The 23,357-nt window shown below is 41.7% G+C and overlaps 1 protein-coding gene across 5 annotated transcripts in view; it reads right to left on the bottom strand.

The window, feature by feature from the left end:
- The window catches only part of SDK1 (sidekick cell adhesion molecule 1), an 894,112-nt gene extending 871,555 nt beyond the window's left edge, over window positions 1-22,557 (bottom strand). For 3 of the 5 annotated variants that reach the window (XM_077907636.1, XM_077907639.1, XM_077907638.1), the window contains exon 1: window positions 21,006-21,129. In XM_077907636.1, the coding sequence (XP_077763762.1) occupies window positions 21,006-21,114 (109 nt within the window). In that variant the 5' untranslated portion in view covers window positions 21,115-21,129. Of the gene's footprint in view, window positions 1-21,005; window positions 21,131-22,412 lie in introns of those variants that run through there. The other 2 variants (XM_077907645.1, XM_077907637.1) reach the window with 2 other exon arrangements.
- Between the last annotated feature and the right edge of the window lie 800 nt (window positions 22,558-23,357).

The following is a 23,357-nucleotide window of genomic DNA, read 5'->3' as shown; positions in this document are numbered from 1 at the left end:
TTGCCAGTTTTACTCAATACAGTATTGGAAAGCCTAGCCACAACAATTAGGCTAGAAAAAGAAATAAAAGCCATCCAAATTGGAAAAGAAGTAAAACTGTCATTACTTGCAAATGACATGGTACAAATATAACCAAGAAGGTAAAAGATTTGTATACTGGAAACTGTAAGGCACTGACAGAAATTGAACAAGACACAAATAAATGGAAAAGTATTCCACATTCATGGATTGGGAGAATATTGTTAAAATGTCCATACTCCCAAAGAAATCTACAGATTTAATACAATCTTCATCAAAATTCCAATGGCATACTTCTTAGAACTAGGACAAGTAATTCTAAAATTTGTACAAAACCACAAAAGATCCTGAACAGCCAAAGCAATCTTAAGAAAAACAAAGCTGAGGTACTATGCTCCCTGATTTCAAACCATACTACAAAGCTACAGTAATTTTGAAAGTATGATATTGGGGGGGGGGGGTTGGAAGGGAGCACACAAAGATCAACATAAGAATCTAGAAACAAACCCACACATATATGGACAATTAATCTACCACAAAGGAACCAATAACATACAAGAAAGGATGGACAGTTTTCGTCAATAAATAACGCTGAGAAAATTGGATAGTCACAGGTAAAAAGTGAAACTAGACCATTAACTCAAAATGGATTAAATACATGAAAATAAGACCTGAAACCATAAAACTCCTAGAAGGAAACCTAGGCAGTAACTTCTTGATATCAGTCAGACATCTTTATGGATCTAACTCCAAAGGGAAACGCAAAAATAGATAGGGCTACATCAACCTAAAAAAGCTTCTGTGCAATATAGAAAACCACCATCAAAACAACTAACCCACTGAGAGAAGATACTTGCAAACCGTATCACTGATAAGGAGATACTATCCAAAAAATATAAAGAACTCACACAATTCAACAACAAAAACTACAATTTAAAAAAATAGGCAGAGGACCCGGATAGATTTTTTTCCGAAAAAAGAAGATGGTCAACAGGCAAATGAAAAGATGCTTGACATAACTAATTATTGGGGAAATGCAATTCAAAATCACAATGAGATATCAACTTAAAACTGTGAGAATCACTATCATCAAAAAGACAAGAAATAAGTGTTGGAGAGGATGTGGAGAAAAGGGGACCAGCAGTGTTGCTGGTGGGAGAATTGGCACAGCCACTATGGAAAACATTATGGAGAATCCTCATGAATACAGATGACCCAGCTATTCCAACTCTGGGTATTTATCTCAAGAATACAAAACACTACTTTAAAAATACACAGGGATCCCTTATGTTTACTGTGGCATTATTTATAATACCAAAATATGGAAACAACCTAAGTGTCCACTGACAAATAAATGAAGAGGGGATATATTTATGCAATGGAATACTACTCAGCCATAGAAGAATGAAATATTGCCATCTACAATAACATGAATGAACTTTGAAGGAATAGTGCTAAACAAAATAAGTCAGAGAAAGACAAATACTATATGATTTCAGTTATATGCAGAATCCAAAAAACCAAATGAACAAAATAAAATCATAGATCCAAAGAACAGACTAGTGATTACTAGAAGGTAAGGAGGATGAGCTAAATAGATTAAGGAAGTCAAGGGTATGGCGATGGATGGAAACTAGACTTCTGGTGATTATTGTTTGTAATGTGTAGTTTCTAATTATAAAGCTATTATACACCTGAAACTCATCTGATTAAAAAAATATAATTAAGTACTTAAGATGTAACATACAATATGATGACTATAGTAAACACTGCTCTATGATATACAGGACAATCATTAAGAGCAAATTCTAAAAGTTCACATTTTGTAAACAGAAAAAACTTGTTTCTTCCTTCTTTGTATTGTATCTATATAAGATGATGGATGTTGGCTGAACCTACTGCAACAGTCATTGCAAATATATGTAAATCAAACCATCATGCTATACATCCTAAATTTATATAGTGATGCATGTCAATTATTTCTCAATTAAAAAAAAAAGGCATGCTTGTTGTTCATGTAAATTGACCATTATACTGATTCAATATCAATCAAGTAAATGCCTTGAGTTCTTCTTGAAGGTTCTGATAGCCACACCTCGATTATAGTCCTGGGTTGAACCCCCAGAGCCAGGGGTGGCAGGACAGGCCATAGCTCACTATCCCGCAGGCTGATGATCACGCAGGAGTCCTTCATCATTACTGCACTCCAAGAAACCTTATGTGCTCTGAAATAAACCCAAATTAAGTGATCAAGGAAAATCAAAGATGATTTTCTAATTCATTTTTACTTTGATTTTGAGGCTTCTAAAAAAAAAAAAAAAACTCAAAAAATTACATAGTATAGGGACGCCTGTGTGACTCAACAGTTTAGCATCTGCTTTCAGCCCAGGGCATGATCCTGGAGTTCCAGAATTGAGTCTCACATCAGGCTCCCTGCATGCAGCCTGCTTCTCCCTCTGCCTGTACCTCTCTCTCTCTGTGTCTCATGAATGAATGAATAAAATCTTTTTTAAAAAAAAAATTACATAGTATAATCATTCTTCTGGATCTTTTCTTAAAGACTGAGTTTCAAAAAAAGAGATTTTCTTTTCACATACAATAAATACACTTATAATAGTTTTCATTTCAAGAGCCTTCAGTTAATATGCCCTGAAGTATCTTTAAATTTTGAAACAGTAAGGTATCTCTAAATCCTGTGTTATATTAGCAAAAGTTAAATTTAAGAAAAATACAGAAACTTCCAAGAATTTCATGATCCTCAGTCAGACTCTTCAGGATACATTCAATTTTTATCAAGCACAGGTTTAAAGTAAGACTGCTTAGCCTTAGCCTATATTTTCAAGCCATACTTTCCCTGACAGTATCAACACACCAATTTCTCTAATTCCTGATTATCAAAAACATTTTAAACAATTTTTTTGTCAAGTTAAACATTATGGTTTGGTCTTACTCTATAAGCAGCAAAAAAAATGTATGAAACATCTTATTTCCTTTTTTTTTTAATTTAACTGGTGGTTTTTAAGATTTTTTTATTTATTTACTCATGAGAGACACAGAAAGAGAGGCAGAGACACAGGCAGAGGGAGAAGCAGGCTCCATGCTGGGAGCCTGAGGTGGGACTCGATCCCGGGACTCCAGGATCATGCCCTAGGCCTAAGGCAGGCGCTAAACCACTGAGTCACCCCAGGATCCCCTCTTATTTCCTTTCTTAACACAGATGAGTGCTGAACAAATTCCATACCTCAAGTAGTAGGACTTATTTTGAGATGGTTGTAACAATTACTCTTTAAAATAGTGCAACTGCTTAGGATATAGAAGATATTTGACTAGAATCTACAAAGACTGTGAGCTGGCACCACAGATTTGATTTCTGATGACTTATTTTAAAGAACCAAAATGGGTCAAAATGTTTCCTCTATCTTTAGGGTCTTCATATACCAACCAAGAGAAAAATCAACCAATATCAAAACTACTTTTTTAAAGAAATAACAGTGATGCTGAAATACACAATTCTGAACTCTCAGCAGTGATTTACAGGAACAGGAGTTCTCATTCTGTATAATGTAAAAACATTTTCAGTTTACTTGTAGCTTTCTCCACAGATTTCAAGGTATTATGTGTAAAATAATAACAAGGGATGTGGGTACAGAAGAAGGCTAAAACTGCAAAGGAGGGCAAACATCTGGAAACTAGAAACAACTGTCTAGAATGTCTCACTCTTTGGGCGTGTATATGCATGTAAGGGGGCTGGGAAGGGAGAGAGGGGAACCTGTATGCCAAGCAGAATCACCTGGAATCTCTTAAACCATCAGAACAGAATGGGAAAAGAGGAAAGGAATCTGGAAGAACTGTTTCAAAAGGGGCAGAAGAATTACGTTTCTGCCACATAATCCTCCCACCACTTCTGGGCAATTCTATGAAGCAAAGAGAAATTGTCTCCCTTTCTCAGAAAGCCTTGGTACACGGTCAAGCCATCACTTCTTTAAATGTTCAAATTTTCAGAAAAGTAAATTGGGGGGAAAAAAGATTATTAAGAGTAAGTTAGATTTAGGCAAATGGAAGAGGAAATCAGATTTTTAATATAGAAAAAACAGTAGCAAAAGTGAAATTCTTGAACAGAACATTACAAATGTATTTTAAGTGCTGCATTTCTATATATTTCCTTCAATGATTACAGTTCTATAGCAAAGAGGCAATTTGAGTCCGCAATAAGCAGACCAGGGACATGCAAGCCATTACCAGGTACCCTGGTTGTGGATAACCAATCCTTGCTCATCACTGTGGCATACAATGACAGACACTCAAAAGGGACAAGAACATTACGATTATCAAACAGTGCAAAGATGCATCATTCAAATAGTGAAAACGTATCAGGGCCAAGAGGCCAAAAACCACTCCACTACAGAGCACAAAAGAAACCTCTAAAATGTAAGCTGGCTTGCTTAGATCACACCAGCTGGTAAGTATAGATGGAATCACACTGTTGTGAATTAATATTTTAAATTCACTAGGTCTAAACCTCCAGATGCTCTTACAGATACTCAACTCCCTTAAAAGGGTCTTACACAAATATTTCTAGGTGCAGCAATCCTGACAGCTTGACAGACCCCTGTCAAGTGAGATCCATGCATCCCCTATGAAAAGGGTGGGGGCATTCCCAGTTAGACTTCTTATACCCTGGGATCCCTGGGTGGCGCAGCGGTTTAGCGCCTGCCTTTGGCCCAGGGCGCGATCCTGGAGACCCGGGATCGAATCCCACGTCGGTCTCCCGGTGCATGGAGCCTGCTTCTCCCTCTGCCTATGTCTCTGCCTCTCTCTCTGTGTGTGACTATCATAGATAAAAAAAATTAAAAAAAAAAGACTTCTTATACCCTGAAGCAGAACATTAAAATAGCCCAGTAAGGCAGCTCATCTAGTTTATAGACACCGTTATTTTTCTATTTTATACATACCACATGCTGCTTACCATTCCCCATGAGGCCCCACTGCCTCTGACTTTTTGTTATCCTAACAGTTTTTAGCGAACAATGGGGTTGCTGTATCACCACCCTCCCCATGCATTCTCCTCCCTATTGACTGGCCTCCCAGGGCCAGTCCCAGACAGGCCCACACCCTGAAGTGCCTCTGTGGCATCTCAGCCCTACATTGACTACTCTCTGCCAGTTGCCATCTGTATCCAAATCTCAGTTCTATCCCAGCTGAAATCCCAGTCACAAAAAGAATCATTCTGCCTAGTGACTTGAAAAATTTCAATGGCTGACATTAAATTCACTCTGGAGTATCATCAACAGAAATATTCCTTCTCTGTGAAGTTTTATAATAAACCACAACTGATGGTACCTAATGCAATGACAGAGATGACATGATAGGTCAGTAAAGTCATCAATAAGCTAAGAAATCTCAAAAAGTAAAATAGGTAATGTTATTTGATGACAGAAGAGGGAAAGAATACAATGGATTGGAAGATCAATCAAGGTAAATTAAAAGGTCAAGAAATATGTAATACCTTCTGTGTATTTTACTTGAAAAAGGAGAAACATATTAGGGGTTCATCTGATCTGATAAATTAATGAGCACAATAACAGCTATGATTTATTAAGCAAGACACTGTGCTAAATGCTTTACATACATTATCTCTTTTAATCCTTAGAAAAACCTTGTAAAGAGATGCTACCTTTTCATTTTATAAAGAAGCAACTGAAACACAGGTTATGTAACTTGCCCAAGGTCACATACCTCATAAATGGCAGAGCCAGCATTTTAACCCAGCCCTTCAACTCATGACACTATCACATTACAATGCCAGTACACCATAGCCAATGGCTTAAAAGCACATTTTCTACGTATTTAAAAATGAGATATCTACATGTGCTAATGTGAAATGATCTCTAAGATACAGTATTAAGTGAAAAAAAGACAAGTGTGCTGAGGCCAGTCTCCAAGGTAATAGTATGCTACCTTTTGCATAAAGTCAAAGGGCTGGGAGAAAATATATACATGATTGCACATACAAAAAATATCATCGAAAAAATATTCAAACTGGGAACAGTGATGGCCTCAAGCAGAGAGGACCAGAGGACTGAGAATCAGGAAAGAAGAGCCTTTTCACTACATATACTTTGGCATTGTATGAGTTTTTAACCAACTCATGTAACTTTTCACAAGAAATAAGCACTACATAATAAAATACAATATAACTATTAAAAGCTAAAATCCTATAATGAAGGATGGCTTACACCTCTCCTTGCTTACCAAGACTAAATAAAAGACTTATGGACAACAAAGACACACCTCTTTCAGTCATGCACGCTTTCTAGGTGTTTTCACCTATGAAGAGTCCTATTGCTACTGCTCACATCCTAAACATAGACCAAACATGCTGCCAAACATGGAAAGGAGAACATGGGAGAAGAGAGTGCAGGTAAGGAACCTTAGTGAGACAGCAAAGGAACAAGGAAAGCCACTCAGAAATCTTCAGTAGACAGTCAGGAATGAACAGAGGCAAATGGACCCTGGCAGGCCCAGGGAACACAACTACAGATTAAGCTGAGCTATAGAAATGGGGAAGAAAAATGAAGTCACAGAACCACCTAAAAGCAAGATTAGGAAAAGGAGTTCCCACTCTCCAATTAGCCTCAAAAGTGGAAAGATGAAAACAAAGTCAAAACACAATTTCATTTGTTGAAATTCGATGAATAATATGCCTGCTCGTAATCAACGTATGTTCCTTTGCTTGCCTTAGAGTACTTACTTTTAGAACTTCTATAATTTTATAGTTACATGGTTCAAAATTATTGGCAATGCTTATTATTAAATATCCCCATCCCCATCCTTTAAAAGATATGAGTACCATTTGCTCACAGAAAAGCAGCTGAGTGGCTTAAGAGGAGAATATACTGAGAAACAGACGAGGAAAAGCAGAACATCTGTACTTAAGGATAGGCAAGAATCAGAGCAGCTCTGGGGCTACAGAGATTCACAGAGCATCATGAAAACAATTGGAGAGATGACACAGAAGAGAAATGGCTAACAGAGGCCCCTGCTGTTTACCAGGACCATTGTCAGAAAATGATACATTTCTATAAGCCAGGTGCCACCCTAAATGTTGCCTGCCACACTACCGCATTCATACCTAACACTCTCTTAATTTATGATGTATCTAATATAAATGCATTAAGTTAATTTATGTAAAATATTTCAAATTAAAATTACTCCTAATCTTTATTTACAATTATATCCTTCAAGTTTTTTGTACATAATACCATAAAAACTTCAATTTATTGAAGTTTGATATTAGAGTTGTTATTGGGAGAATTTGACACCAGTGTCATAAAATAAAGATCAAGCAGCACTAACCAGATATCGATAGTACAAATGTGTTTATCCATCCATCTTTCAAAGTAGTTTTTGCTCTTCCAGGGAGTCTATCATTTAAGATACTGCATGTCTTTTCAAATAAATGAGCAAAATAAGACCCAAAACAATAATTTAAGTAAGTTCCCTCCAACAGAAAAACACACCAAAATCTCAGGTACCCAGTAATGGAATCTCAGCATGAACCATTAAACTACTTTAATACCATACTCCTCCTAAAATCCACTAATACTGCATTATGGTTAATAACTTTCATAATTTTTTTAAAGTTATAAATGCATACTGTTTGAAAATTAGAACATTCAGAAATTTTTCCCATAACACAGAGACACACTTTCCAGACAGGCTGGTCTGTTCATTCACACTTGCTGCATAGATTATAAAACAATTTTCTGTTTCTGACTTAATATTACATCCCCATTACTTTTTAAACCTATTATACTTTTAAGATTTTATATTATGTATTTCAAAAGCAATCTAAGCCCCATTATAGACAGAAAATAGAGAAAAGTAAAACAAAACTCCCATATTTCTACTCACCAAGAGACAGGCTGGTATTAATATTCATATCTCAATGTGCTGCCTCCCAGCCCCTTTCCTGTTTATGCACGTATAAATGCCCCCGTATTAGAGAAACTCCCCACCACATGTGCTCAGATCACATGCAGAGGGCAGCACAGTGCCAAGACTAAGAGCAGGAGCTCTGGGGTCAGCCAAATCTGTTCCAATCCCAGGTTCACTACTTATTAAGTGGTGACCTTAACCTATCTGCACCCCAATTTCTCCATCCACAGAATAGAGCTCTAACAAGGCCAGAAAGATACTACATAGAAAGGCGCTATTGCAGTACCCAGTGCAGGAGAAGCACTCAATAAAGACAAGCTATTACACTGTACAAATCATGCTATAATCTCATTTTTCACTTAGCGTATTCTGAACATCTTTCCATGTCAATTAGATCCACTTCTAAAACATACTTAATACCAACACAGTATAGGTAGTTTTTCCTCCTGTGCTGCATCAGTCACTAAAAAAGATGCCAGAAAAATTCAGATCCTCATCATTTTGGTCAGGGTCACCCACTGCTAACACATATAGACAGAGGATACCAACCAAGCCAACCTGTTCCCTGAAATGGTGGAATGAGAGTCAGAACAGGTCAGGACTTCCAATGTTTCCTCCCAAGCTAATTTGGGAGAAATTACAGAAAAAATGAGGTCTGGCTGGGGTTTTGTTATTTTGGCTTGGTTTTGTATTTTTTTTTTCCCCAAACGTGCTTATTGTCAATAGTATCTATGATGAAATTCCACTGATTTACCCAAAAACAACTTTTGACTCAAAGAAATTGTGGTTTAAAAAAAAGAAAACTTAAGCTGCATCTGAAGCTAATTAAATACTAAATTATAAATTTTCACTCGCTACATCTCCAACACAGAAGCAACATCACAACTTATGTTTCTCATACCTTTGATTCCACAGAGAACAGCAGTGAGAGATACAAATGACCTCTTTCTACCTATCATATTGTGACACTAGATTTAAGTAATTTTTAAAGACTGGTGGTTTGTTGGTTAAAAACAACCAGCCAATAATATCAAGTTGCCACAAATCACAAATGTCTACATTCTCACCTCTATTAATTCTGATCCACTGAATTTCTTCCTATCTTAACAATGTTCCTCTATATGTATGCTCTTTTTCAAATGTTATTAAAAGTAGTTTATCCTTGTGCATTTAACCTAGCTCCCTGCTAAGTAAGATCCAAGTTCAATTTTTTTCACACATAAGACCACAATTCAGAATGTAAAGAAGGCCATTTTGGAATGTGCTGGCTAAACACAAACATCTTGACGTTTGGTCCTTCTACCTGGCAAAATACTGTCAAAATTCCTCACTCTGGTTGCTCGATTTCTTTCTATCTGAATCTCTGAATTCCCAAGTCCTAATGGGAACCCCCAGACTCTAACATGGCCTACTTGTATCCCTGTATCTTGCTGAAGCTCATCTCCCAGGCTCTAAACCGTTCCTACAGCTAAAGGGCTCTTCACCATCAATTATCCTGTATTTTGTCAGTGTGTCTCCACCTCAATAAGCAATAAGCTCCATAAAGGAAGGAATTGTGTTTTATCATTGTAGCTTTATTGCTTTACAGTGTCTTGTTCCCTCAAAGCCCTCAGTAAGCACTAAATGAACTCTGCTGCCCTCACTCTTATACTAACCTGTCCACTCTACATCAGTAGAAACTGTTAATGCCCACTTTTCTCAAACCACAGGCATATAAAAGAGTAAACCTGAGAAACTGCTTCCTAACACTTCACATTTTGCTATTTTCATCTCACTCCTTCTTCTGGTTTCAATTCCTTTCTTCTTAAAGTACACCTTTTACTAGTTCCTCCAGCTAGTCTATGAGTGATCTTTGTCTTTATCTAGAAAGACTTTAACTTACTCCTTAATATTACTGTGTATGGACTCAAAAGGCCTGCCAGTCTGGACAACAGTTTTCCTGAGGTTGGTTCTATCTTGTTTCTAGTGTTTCATCTACAATATGTCTAAGTATAAATTTATTTTTATTTAGCCTGCTTGGGGTTCACTGTACTTCTTGGAACTCAGAACTTAGGCCCTGCATTTATTATGGAATTTTTTTAGTCATTATATCTTTAGATAGTGCCTCCCCCCATTTCCTCTTCCTGGAAGCTTGCGGAAGGCAGTAACAGACGTTCATATTAAAAGTTCATGAGTCTCGGGGATCCCTGGGTAGCTCAGTGGTTTAGCGCCTGCCTTTGGCCCAGGACACGATCCTGGAGTCCCAGAATCAAGCCCCGCATCGGGCTCCCAGCATGGAGCCTGCTTATTCCTCTGCCTGTTGTCTCTGCCTCTATCATAAATAAATAAATCTTTAAAAAAAAAAAAAAAGTTCATGAGTCTCAACAACTCATTTTCCATCTTCTCACCCTTCAGTACTTTATTCCAAACAATTTCTTCAGACCTCCTTAAAAATCAGTAGTTTGGGATCACCTGGGTGGCTGAGTCGCTTAAGTCTGCCTTCAGGTCTAATCTCAGGGTCCTGGGATGGAGCCCCACGTTGGGCTCCCAAGTCAGCAGGGTGTCTGTCCGCTTCTCCCTTTCTATCCACTCGTGCTCTCTCAAATAAAATCTTTAAAAAAAAAAAAAATCAGTAATTTGCTCAATTATACTACTCAGCTGTTTTACCTGTCTACTGAATTTATTTTTAAAGACCATAATTTTCATTTCTCTAAGTTCTCTTTGGTCCTGTTCCAAATCTTCTAATCTGTGATGTTCTTTCATTATAGTCTTAATTATAGTCTTATCCCTTGTATCTCTAATAATCTTAACCAAGGAACTCTGTCTTATGTCCTGCAAGTACTTCTTGGAGTACCAATTCTCCAACTTAAAACACCTGTCCACTCTCCTTTATACTGATTCATCTCCTTCTGTAGCTGGCAATTTTTTTACTGCAAGTTCACCTTTAGCATGAACTGTTTCTTCACTGAGAGTCCCAGGTTTTTCATTTGCTCTGCAGGACAGTTTCACACTTATTTCTAAGGACTCCACTGGTTTCCATAGTTCCGTACCATGTTTCATGCTAATGTCTCAGCTTAAGGATTAGTTTGCACTGTAAGAAATGTTAAATTTTAACCCACCCTCAATGTGATGTACAGCTTTGGGATTCAGAGGTTTCTCTTTTCACTTCTAATTACATACAATCCCAAGAAAGACACGTTTCTTTCCACTTTCTTGGACCAGGTTTTTCTAGTCTTCTTTTCACAGACGGACATCCTTCTAAGTTTTATGTAGGAAGACCTCAACCCTACCTTCCTTCTTCATGGAGACCTAAGGCCATGTCTCCTATTCCTTCATGACACCTTCAAGACCAAAGCCCTTGGAGGCTGCATCCAGATCTGAGACCAGAGCAGGCCTTGAGCTCCCTATTATAATGTGGGCTTTGAGTTCTCCTTTCACTTCTGGCACCTGGGATTTCCTGGTCTTTCAGACTCAGGAATCCTTTTGTTTGCCCTTAGGATATTTTGTCCACAGTTTCCATGTGTTAGTAGCAAGGTATGAGTAGAAATCTTCCATTCACCTCTGGTGGCAATGTTGCTAGAAGCCTGTAATAGTCACAGAGTATGAAACTAAAATGATCACTTCAGAAAATTGTGGTGATTACTTACCGTTTTGCCAGATGACAACAGCCAACTTTTTTTCAGCCTTGAGAACAGTTTCCAAATTGGAATAAATATTCCCAAGGCATTTTAAGATCATTTTGTCACTACACACTCCAAATGTCTTCAGTTTTTTTTGGGGGGGAATTTCAACAGATAATTTCAACAAAGAACACACCTGTAGATTCCATTTTCTCACTACCCATTCATTCTGTAATCAACTTCAATCTGCTTTACAGTCCTAGAACTCTAGTGAAATTATACTCAAAAAGATCAACATTTCCTGCCTAATCAAATCCAATGGTCTTTTCTTGCTCATCTTAGTCACCTACCCACAGCAATACTACTCCAATTTTGCCACCCACTATCACCCCAGTCCAAATACTTACTCCAATATTACCACCATTCTCTAACTTACTCCCATCACTCCAATCTCTTCCTCCATCAATTTATAAAGTCATAACCAGGTTAAATCACTATGCTCCAGTCATGTCTACTGTTCACACTCCCCACTCTGCCCTACAGTGGCTCATTAATATCTAGTACTATACGAAAATAGGTGAATGAGGCACGATTCCTGTCCACAAAGGTATAAAGAATAAGACCACCACCTAGCATTGACCAGATGCATGCTATGTACTTGCTAAGGTGCTAAACACCTTACCTGAAACCATATCAAATGATCCTTACAGCAGCTCTATAAAGCAGATGCAATTACTATACTTACTTCAAGGATGAGAAAAAGTGGTAAAAGATGACTAAGCAGCCAACTTTGGAAGCACCACTAGCAAATGGCTGAGTAGGTTTTATTTTAAGCCAATATCATTCTCTTAAACAATAGGCTATAACTTCTCCACAAATATTTACAGCAAAAGCCCAGATCTCACCTCTGACAGAAAAGCATCTATTTAATACCTTCTTAACACCTGTTTGGATACCTCATAAATACCTCGCATTAACATATCAAGAACCACAATCAGGACCATACAGCCCAAACTGAAGTAGTCCAATCTCAGCAAATGATTGCACTAACCAACTAGTCATGCAATTCAGAAACCTCATCACCCATGACATATTCTCACTCACCTTCCATATCCAACCTATTACCTTACCAAGTCCTGTCGTTTTGGGTTTTTTGTTTTGGTTTGGTTTTTTGGGGGTTTTTTTGCCTCCTAAATCGGTCTCTACAACATCTACCTCTGTCTCTCTCCAACACTACCCAATATAGCCCAAGCAAACACGTTCTCCAACCTCAGCTGCTGAGATAGCCTAACTTATGTATCATTCTGGTTTTTCCAAATCTACTCTCAGTTTTGCAACCAAAATGCTTTTTTTTCCTTTTTGAGATTATACTTTTAAAATATTAATTTAACCATTTCACAGATTTTAGACTCAGGACCAAAGTTATAAATCAATCTTTTATTTAAGATTCTGAAGCATTAGAAATGCAAAGATTGACGATAGCTGAATTTGAGTCCCAACAGTAAAGCCAATTTTCACTAACAGTCAAGAATGACACCAACACAGGAACAGAAAGAAGCAAATTGAGAGAGGATGACAGGACAATACCTGAGAGGTTTTGAACACTTGGCTCTAGTTATTCCTAAGGTGGAGCTGAATCCTAAATTTGCAAAGTTTCAGGGTATTCTTGTTACACTGTGATACCCTAGGATGTCTCCAATGAAATCCTTTTTTTTCTTAAGTAGTTCAGACTGAGTTTCTACCTTCTAGCCAAGAATCTTAGTTAAGAAAAAGGAAAGAAAAAAACCTTGAAAGAGCCATGAAGACAGACTTAGAAAAAGGGGACATGCCTACAAGGCAAAATAAAACAAATTCTACATAAAATAAAAATACCTTTGGCCAGAAAATATATAAATATGTTCAATGTTTGTAAACTCATGTATCTCACTTAAAAGGTGTTAAATAAAATACTGTAGGTTAAGAACCATGTTTTCTTTTATGTTCTGCAATTGTCACAGTTACTATAAAGCTAACTACTGAACAAAAACATTAGAAGTAAAAGCATAACTATACAGTAATATAAATCGTAAAGTTGCATATTTGGAAATCTACTCCCTCCAGGAACAGTTTATACATGTGTTTGTGTAAAGGAATTGTCTTATTCTAGTAACATTTTACCACTATTCTATTTGCTGGTTGTTATTTGCATTGTCAGGTATAAACTCACCCTGCTCATGGCCAAATATTTTATGTATTACGTAAGTATACTGAAAAGTAGTGTAACCATGGAAGGAAAAAAAGTTAGCTGTGATAACTACAGATTATATCCTCTATAAACACTTTTTCTATTGCCATCTGGTGGTTCATGTATTAAATCAACACTGACACTCATTGTATAGAAGGGCTTTGGTCCACAAAATAAAAATTTCCTATCCTTTTTCCACCACATGTAACACCTAGGGAGAAGGCAAATAGAACCGACCTTTGCTTTGAAAATAGGCCCTCTTTGATGAGTAAACCACAGATATACAAAATAAATTAAAGATCACACTAAAAAACCCACAGAAACTATACTTCTGGAGATGATCATTCTTATCTAAGTAGGTTATAAGCTATGAAACCCTTTCTTACCCGAAATCTAGCTTTTTCCTAACTAGTCTTCTATTTGGATTGCTAAAATTCCCTCCCCAATTACTCTTAGTAAAGGCAACTACTGGGACACCTGGGTGGTTAAGCACCCATCTCTTGATTTTGGCTCAGGTCATAATCTCAGGGTCATGAGCTAGAGCCCCATGTAGGGCTCCTCACTGGATGAGGAGCCTCTGTTTAAGATTCTCCCTCTACTTCTTCCTCTGACCCTCCACCATCACCCATGTGCTCTATAAATAAATATGTATATACATATATACATACATAATGGCAACTCTTCTTGGCATAGCCAAGCCCTTGGTTACCTCCCTATATTTTTTTTTTCTTGGAAAGATCGTTCATCTTTGTAAAATCAAGCTTACATATCTGACAGCTTCCAAACTTGCATGATAAGAAATCATGTCTAGAATACAGAGGAGAGTTCTGAAAGGGAAAAGTGGTAACAGAACAGTGCACCAAAGGTTAATTTTGTCCGTGTAATATGTGCCCACAAGTCTAGTCTATTCTCTACAGCCCATATCTCCAAAGGTTGGCCTTATCAGTTAAAATATATATATATATATATACTTAGCAAAGCCAAAAACAGTGCATGGGCTATAGTCTTATCCTATGTTCAACATACTAATCTCCAAAGATCAGCAAATTAAAAGATTTACTTGACTGACACATATTGTCAAGAAATTGGATTATTTGATAGCTGTTATCTTCAGTAGACACTGTATATCAATAGAGTGCCAGCTAAGGCTGTTAGAGTGAAAAATAGTTTTTATGTTAATTTGGAGACCCTTTTGATTTACTCAAGTCCCTAAGGAATGCAATTAACCAACATAACATTAGGTTGAGCACAGAAACATCAACAAACACCATCTACCAATCTCTTTAAATTACTGACGGTCACTGTCCTAGAAACATAAACATTCTCATATCCATCACTATTTCATATCTTTTTAAATTTCTCTCTGTATTAATTACCTCCAGTAGATTTCAATTGCTCTTGCCCTTTCTTCTTAAAGCCATTTAAATAAGTAAGCATTTCATATTTTTAAGGAAATTTATTTCTCCAAACTGCAGGCTTACACTGATAAATTATGGCACTAATTCATTTCACAGAACCTAAAGTTTTGAACATGAACCATTTTCAGGCTAGAGTAAATACATCATGTGCTAGACGGCAGAAATACTATATTGCATCTTAGTTGTCTTTGATACTATAAACACCCTGGAAAAAGTAAAATGAAGAGAATTAGGTTCTAAGAGCTAAGGCACATGGAGTTCCAGAATCCCCAGATAGCAGACACACTTACAAAGTCTGGTAAAGGGCAGAAAGGATATGACAACATACAGAAGATCAAAGAAGCAGAGCAGGGATGCCTGGGTGGCTCAGCGGTTGAGTGTCTGCCTTTTGCTTGGGGCCTGAACCCAGGGTCCCAGGATGGAGTTCCACATTGGGCTTCTTGTGAGGAGCCTGCTTCTCCCTCTGCCTATGTCTCTGCCTCTCTGTGTCTCTCTCATGAATAAATAAAGTCTTAAAAAAAATAAAAAATAAAAAGCAGAGAACCATTTTGAAGATCTAGTCTAACCCCCTCCTTTCACAGGTGAGAAAACAGACCCAAAAAGGCCAACAGACTTACTCATATTGCAAGTTAGAGTGAAATAAAAACCAGGTCTACTGACACTCAGCCCATCGCCTTTTCCACTCACCACATCCAGGTTTCCAGCAAAACTTTACAAAAATATTCTCATTCCCACAAAAGATTGTAGGGACAGGGGGAAAGCTAAAGCTTTAGAGATGCCTGTCAAGGGATCCCTGGGTGGCTCAGCGGTTTAGCACCTGCCTTTGACCCAGGGTGTGATCCTGGAGTCCCGGGATGGAGTCCCACATCAGGCTCCCTGCATGGAGCCTGCTTCTCCCTCTGCCTATGTCTCTACCTCTCTCTCTCTCTCTCTCTCTCTCATGAAAAAATAAAATCTTAAAAAAGAGAGAGAGAGAGAGAGAGATGCCTGTCAAGAGGCCAGACCACCTGAATACTAGAATAGCAAATCTAAGTAACTAAGGTTTCCTAAAGAAGTGCTCCCATAACATCATTTATTCATTCTTAAATTTGGATATAGCAAGAATAGTGTTAATACAATGAATCTCTCAGACTAACATATTTCTCCAAAACTGGTCTCAGATCCAGGATCAAGTGGCAAGTAAGTATCTGTCCAACTCTGACAGACTTCTGCATTTCAGAGATTCACTGAAACCTTAAGACTAATTTCTATGTGCTAGTACAAAAGGATGGCAGAAGGTGCCATATTCTCTGTCCCAGTTGACCAAATATATTGGTCTATCAGGATCATGGGCACAAATGTTTATGCCCTTTTTATTAAAAGATCTACAAATATTTTTAAAGATGTAAAATTAAAAAAAAACATTTTATAACTAGGTTCTCAGATAACTATAATACAAAAAAACTATGCAAATGAAAATGCTGTTACATTAGGCAGAAATGTATCATCACTTAGTAAGAATATTTGACCAAATAAAATTTAAACATCTTCAATTTTTAAGAAATAATTCTACTTTAACTCCCCTTTATAATATACTTTTCAACCTGATTTTTATTCCCTACCCTCAGCTTTACTCACCTTGCATGGATTTGGACTTCAAGAGTCTACTCTTAAAACTATAGCTTTTAGAGATACCTGGCTGGCTCAGTTGGAAGAGCATGCAACTCTTGATCTTGAGGTTGTTAGTTCAAGCCCCATGCTGGGTATAAAGATTATTTAAGATTAAAAATCTTAAAAAAAAAAAAAAAAAAAACTATAGCTTTTATTACTTGTAGAAATTTAAGCTGTGACCTAGTCAAAATCCAGTTTCTCTGTCTTCCTACTCACTCTGAGTCTGTTCCTTTCTGTGGAGTCAGTCAACCAACATAACTCGTCTCTGATCTAGGGGACACCAAGAAGAGGGCTCCAAGTCCGTATTTCAGAACAAAAAAAAAATGCAAGGATTCTGAAGAGTGGAAATAATATAAAGGCAACTGGTAGGTAGAATTTAACATCTTACTTGATTCCACTTAATTACGCATCTAACTGGTCAGAGTTCCACTTTGACCTCAATATTTATGGGCACAGGAAACTTCCTAGTAAGGTATAATCCCAGTATGTAGCTAAACTGAATCAGGGTAAGGTAAAAGGCGCGCTAACAGAAATTCTGTGCCTCACAAACCCCACCTCTTTATTTGCATATAAAGGACTTGAATGCATCTAAAAGAATTTTCCAACTGTTCCTCAAAGAAATGGCTGGTACCCTCCCAGCGGTCAATTCTGGGGCGTTCAAATCTGCCAACAAACTGCCACAACCTATTCTCAGTTGGAATTTGAAAATTACAGTATGAAAAAAAAAATTCCTTTGTGAAGAAAAACTCCAAAATGGCAACAGTCATTTTACTATGGGAGAGAGGTGGGTATATGGAAGGGGTTATGCATATTTCCTCTTTTCTATCTTCTGAATTATCTAATGGGATTTAACAATGACAAGCATAAGTAAAGTAACCTGAAATTTGAGGTCCAGTAACAATATTCAGAAAACATCAACCACCATGTTTCCTTAGTATTGATCTGCTTGCTCTCCCTTCCCATAGAAAACTCCAGATTACATGGAAGGCACCACAGCCTAGAGGTTATGAACAGACTGTGGATCAAGCAGCCTGCTTCCCATTTTGGCTCCATCACTACTAGTCTCAGGACCTCAAGCCAACTAGTTAACATCTCAGTGCCTCAGTTTCCCCAAAGGTAAAATGAGTACAAAATGCTACCTACCTCTCAGGGGTTGTTGTGAAGAGTAAATGAGCCTACTTATAAAGCACTTAGTGCTTGGCACATAAGAAGGGCTCAATAAAGGTTAGCTACAGGTGGCTATACATAAGGCTGCATAGAGTGATAATTGCTTATTACTGGATTTACAAGACAGTTACCAACCAAGTGGCCAGTTGCCATCTGTTAAACATGCAGTGGTCTAATAAAATTTAATCAGTGAGTATCTGAGCATGCACTTAGTGTAGCACTCTGTATGAAGATTCTCCAGTGAAACAGGTAGTCTGGAACTCAAGTTCCAGATCAAACTCAAACAATGAAGTTGAGAGAGAAAGGGGGTCTAAAAAGAACAGGAGAAACCAAAAGCTTCTGAGGTAACGAAAGCATAAAGCCCCCAAAAGAAGCTAGATTTGCAGCAAACCCAATTAGCACAGTTTTGTGACTTCAGCAAATCAGGGACAGGGAAGCCTAATTAGTAGACTTTACCTAAGCCTGGGAATTGGCCTGAGAAAAGTAGTCCAGGTAAGCATCTAGACCACATGGAGTCAGACTAATGATGACACAGAACTGAGTGGAATTATGGAACTGGCCAACGCAAGGAGAAAACCGGAGCACAAGATCCAAGCATCACCTGTGGAGCTTTTTTAAATGTACAAATTCATGCTCCAGAGATTCTCCAGGTCAAAGACAGAGCCCAGATGATTGTATTTTTAAATATCACTGGTGATTCTGATGCATACCCCACACTAAAACAAAGTAGGAGCACAACAGTAGAATAAATAGAATAAGTGATTAAAAGCTGATTAGGTTAGGGAAAAACTTCAAAGTTTGAGATCATGAACATGGAACAAGTTTCAGTAAAAGGTTCAAAGTGTATAAAGGTCACTGGAATTTGCGGGGTACTAGGATACTACAGAACCACAAGGCCAGCAACAAGGTTAAAAGAGAATTTGCATCATGTAATCTCATTTAAGGGTGAGAGCAATGGGTCTCAATCTTGACTGCACATTAGGATAACCTGAGATTTTATTTTATTTTATTAGATTTTATTTATTTGTTCATGACACCCCTGGCCGAGGGCGGCACTAAACCGCTGGACCACCTGGGCTGCCCAGGATCACCTGAGTTTTTAAATCTGATGCCCAGGTCAAATCTCAAACTGTAGGAAAGAGATCCAGGCTCCAGTATGGTTTAAAGCTCCCGTGACTCCCCAAATTGGAGAAACATGGAGCTAGAAAGGTTCCAGGAAAACACCAGGTGACCAGAATGAGGAAAAACATAAGGCAATCTAGCGCAGTGCTCTCCAACCCCGTGTTTATCAAAATCACTTGGAAAGCAAGCTATGGTTCTACAGGATCACCAAATTCCCCAGGTAATTCTGATACATACCAAAGTTCGAGAACCATCACTCTAAACAACTGGAGATGACTCCAAAGGAGAAACTGAGAACTATGAACCCCAGGGCAATAACCGAGAAGGGCATTTCTACCTCATTCAGCCTGATGAATATAAACTTTTAACACACGAAGCTATAATGAACACAGGAGTCTATATACTAGACGTTACCAGAATCAATAAGCCTATCAAAGGTCTAGCAGTAAAACTAGGGCATCAGAGACTAAACATATGATACTTATGACCCAGCCATCCTTCACCTCAGAAGACATCCTTCTAAAACACTCAGGTCTGGGACTCCTGGCTGGTTCAGCCCGTGGAGCAGACAACTCTTGACCTCAGAGTCAGGAGTTCAAGCCCCATATTGGGTGTGGAGCCTACTTAAACTCACTCAGGTCTGGATCCTTGGTGGACAATATAAAGAAGGCATGCATTGCCACCTACCTTTCAGAATTAAAGACTTAAATCTTTAGGAATCTAGAAGTGTTATAAGCACACCAATCAGCAGAGTATAACTCCAAAATTCTCATAACCGTACAGAAAGAAACCTCAAGACATTATAGTTATATTTGGCAGGTCTGAACCTGGTATTTCACATAACAGCCAATTATGCAACTACATGTAAGTTTTACTAGTCAGTGTTGCACTTTTCTCCCAAACTATCAAGAGCAAGCCTAACCACATGAAACACCATTAGAAAAAAAAACAGAGAAATTAGGAAATGCTTTACCTAGTTACACAGTAATATGGTCCTTATGACCAGTTCCAGCTTCCTGTTAAGTATTCCATTTAGAATGTTACATTTTATCTGATAAGATTCAAGAAAATATATTCCCTTGCATATGACCAACTCATCATCCCATCAGAAATCTCTATAGCAGCACCAGAATTTTCATTTTCAAGATACATGAGCTTTTGTCAAATGGTGACATCTCCCCAGTAATATGAATTTTCAATATGATATAAAAAATGATGGATATATTACACATTTCACAGAGCACAGAGAACAGAAGCCTGTCAATGAATTTAAAATTTGTGACAACCCATTTGAAATTTTACACTAAAAGACCTGTACACTTTCATAAACCATATAAATGTAAAACAGGTACCAATGTTTTCCCTTGCAACAAGGAATAAAATATTCCTAACAAAGTTTAACTGTCGCCTTAGTGCATTTTAATTATGTATTTTCATTAGCATTACAGCTGTAAAAATGGGACACATTTTTCAGTCTTAAGAGTGCAACTGATGACTTGAAATTCTTGTACTATACTTCAAACCCCCAAATTTCCCCACCACAATCATTTGAACTTGTGCACAAATCTTCAAATAAATGTACAGGGCTTACTGCAAAGTGCAAGTCACTGTTTAAAAAAGGGGGGGGAAAAAAGGAAAACAGTAATAAACACCATTTCTATTTTAAAAGTCAGCCCTAAGTGATGTAGATTTCTTCATCCTAACCTGGCTGGCTTCTCTAGCAATCTACAGATCCCATTTTACAAAATGACTTAATAAACGCTTTTCTACCCAAGTCAGTTATTAGGCAAAAAGCGCGCGCGCGGGCGCACACACACACACACACAGAGACACGAGTGAAATGAAAATTTTCCTAGCTATGGAGTTTACCAGAAACATGGCAATTTGTTTTCACGCGGCAACACACGAAAGCTGGTGCCAGGAGAGCCCCGGGGAGGGGTCGGGGAGGCCGACGATTTAGATACCCTGAGGTCAGCATCCACAGGAGAACCGTGCGTGAGTTGCTCCACCAGCCGGGGACGGTTGTGAGTTCACGCCTCGTAGACCTGAGTGCATCCCAACTGTTACACGTCCCTCCGGTGGACACCGCGCACAGCTAATTTAAGTTTAGGGCGCTGGTGGCCGGCACTGCGAGCTCCTACCCGGGGCGGCGGCGTTCCGCGGACGCCGCTAAGGGACACCGAGGCCACCAGCAGCAGGGGTACGCGCCCCCCCCCCCGCGTTACACACCTCCCGGGAAGGACGCGCCTAGGGACCCGCGGTTCGGCCCTCGCCTCCCGGCGTTACCCTCTACAGAAGAGCCAACCTGGGCGGAAACGGAGGTTCACGGCCAGAGGGTCTCTAACAGCACCTGGACTGAGGGGCAAGCTCCCCCGGCGGCCGGTCCTCGGCGCCGCGGGCTGCGCTGCCCCTTGGAGGCCCCCCTGCGCCCTCGCCGGGAGCCCAGGAGGGGGACAAAGCGGCGGGCACTCGAAGTTTTGCTCCCGGCTGTCTACAACACACACACCCGCCCCCTCCTCAGCCTCCCCCCCTCAGCCTGTCCTCCTCAGACCCCCTCCTCGGCCTCCCCTCCTCATCCCCTCCTGTCTTCTTCAGCCTCTCCTCCTCAGCCTCCCCCCTCAGCCTGTCCTCCTCAGCCTCCCCCCCTCAGTCCCCCTCCTCAGCCTCTCCTCAGCCTCTCCTCAGCCTCCCCCCCTCAGCCTCCCCTCCTCAGCCATCCCCCTCAGTCTGTCCTCCTCAGCCTCCCCCCCTCGGTCCCCCTCCTCAGCCTCCCCCTCCACCTGTCCTCCTCAGCCTCCCCCCCTCGGTCCCCCTCCTCAGCCTCCCCCTCCACCTGTCCTCCTCAGCCTCCCCCCCTCGGTCCCCCTCCTCAGCCTCCCCCTCCACCTGTCCTCCTCAGCCTCCCCCCCTCGGTCCCCCTCCTCAGCCTCCCCCCTCCACCTGTCCTCCTCAGCCTCCCCTCCTCATCCTGTCCTCCTCAGCCTCCCCTCCTCAGCCTCCCGCCGCGACCGTGCGGGGTCGGGACCCGGGCAGGACCCGACGCGCGCCGCGCCCCAGAGGTCCCGCGGAGACGCCGGCCGGCTGGCTGCGCGCCCGCGGGGGACGCCGGGCTCCGACGAGCGGCGGGGGCCCCGCTGCTGCGCTCCCGCCGGCGCCCGACCCCGCAGGGCGCGTCTGCCGGCCCCTGCGTCAAGCCAGCCTCCCGCCCCGCGGCCCCGACGGCTCGGGCTCGCCCCGGCCCCGCGCCCCAGCCCCGCGCCCCGACCCCGCGCCTACCTTGAGCCAGCGCCCGGAGCAAGTGCAGCTGCAGCGCCAGGAGCGCCCACCATCCGCGCCGCCGGCCCGCGCTCAACTTTGTCGCCGGCCGCCCGCCGCGCTCCCCCGCGTCCCGGCCGGGGCTCTCGGGCGCCGCGCGGGCTCCCCGGGGCCGCCGCCGCCGCCGCTGCTCGGGGCCGGGCGAGGACCCCCGCGGCCGCCCCGGGCCCGCCGCGCCGCCGCCGCCGCCGCCGCCGCCGCCCCGGGCCATGCTGAGGAGGAGCCGCCGCCGCCGCCCGCGCCCGGCCTCGGGCCCCGCGAGCGGGACGGGCGGGCGGTGGCCGCCGGCCGAGCGGCAAGGTGCGGGGGCCGCGGGCGGCGGAGGGGCGCGGCGAAGTTGTCAGCGGGAGAAATTCCCGTCACGCTGCCCCCAGCGCCCCCGCCGCTGGGGCACCCCTGCCGCCGAGTCTCCGGGAGGGTCCGGCGGGCGCTGAGGAGGAGACGCCGCCGCCGCCGCCGCCGCCCCCGCCCGGCGCTGAGGAGAAAGTGCGCCCGCCCGCGCGCCGGCGCTCGCCCTCCGCCGCCGCCGCGCCCCATTCACAGCCCGGCCGCACGCGCCGCCCGCCCGCGCCCGCCGCCGCCGCTGATTGGCCGCGGGGAGGCGGCTCGCGGGCCTCGCGCCCCGCCCCCACGCCCTCGCCTGTTTTCAAACTCGCCGCGCCCGCCCGCCTGGAATTTCGCGCCGGGCCGCCGGCTCGCCTCTGCGGCTTCCCGCGCCGGCTGCGCCCCCTAGGGACGCGCGGCGCGCACTGCAGGCCGGCGCGGTCCCGGCACGCGCTGGGCGCACGGCTCGGGCGGGGGCTGCGCGGGCTGCGGGGGCGGGGGCGGGGGCGGGGGCGGCCTCGCCCTGCGCCGGGCGTGCGGGGCGCAGGTGGGCTGGCGGCGCCGTGCGGCGGGCGGGAGCAG

Source organism: Canis aureus, chromosome 8 (genome assembly GCF_053574225.1).
Source record: "Canis aureus isolate CA01 chromosome 8, VMU_Caureus_v.1.0, whole genome shotgun sequence".
Lineage (NCBI taxonomy): Eukaryota > Metazoa > Chordata > Mammalia > Carnivora > Canidae > Canis > Canis aureus.
The sequence above is the reverse complement of the archived record's forward strand: the minus strand, read 5'-3'. Positions and strand labels throughout refer to the sequence as shown.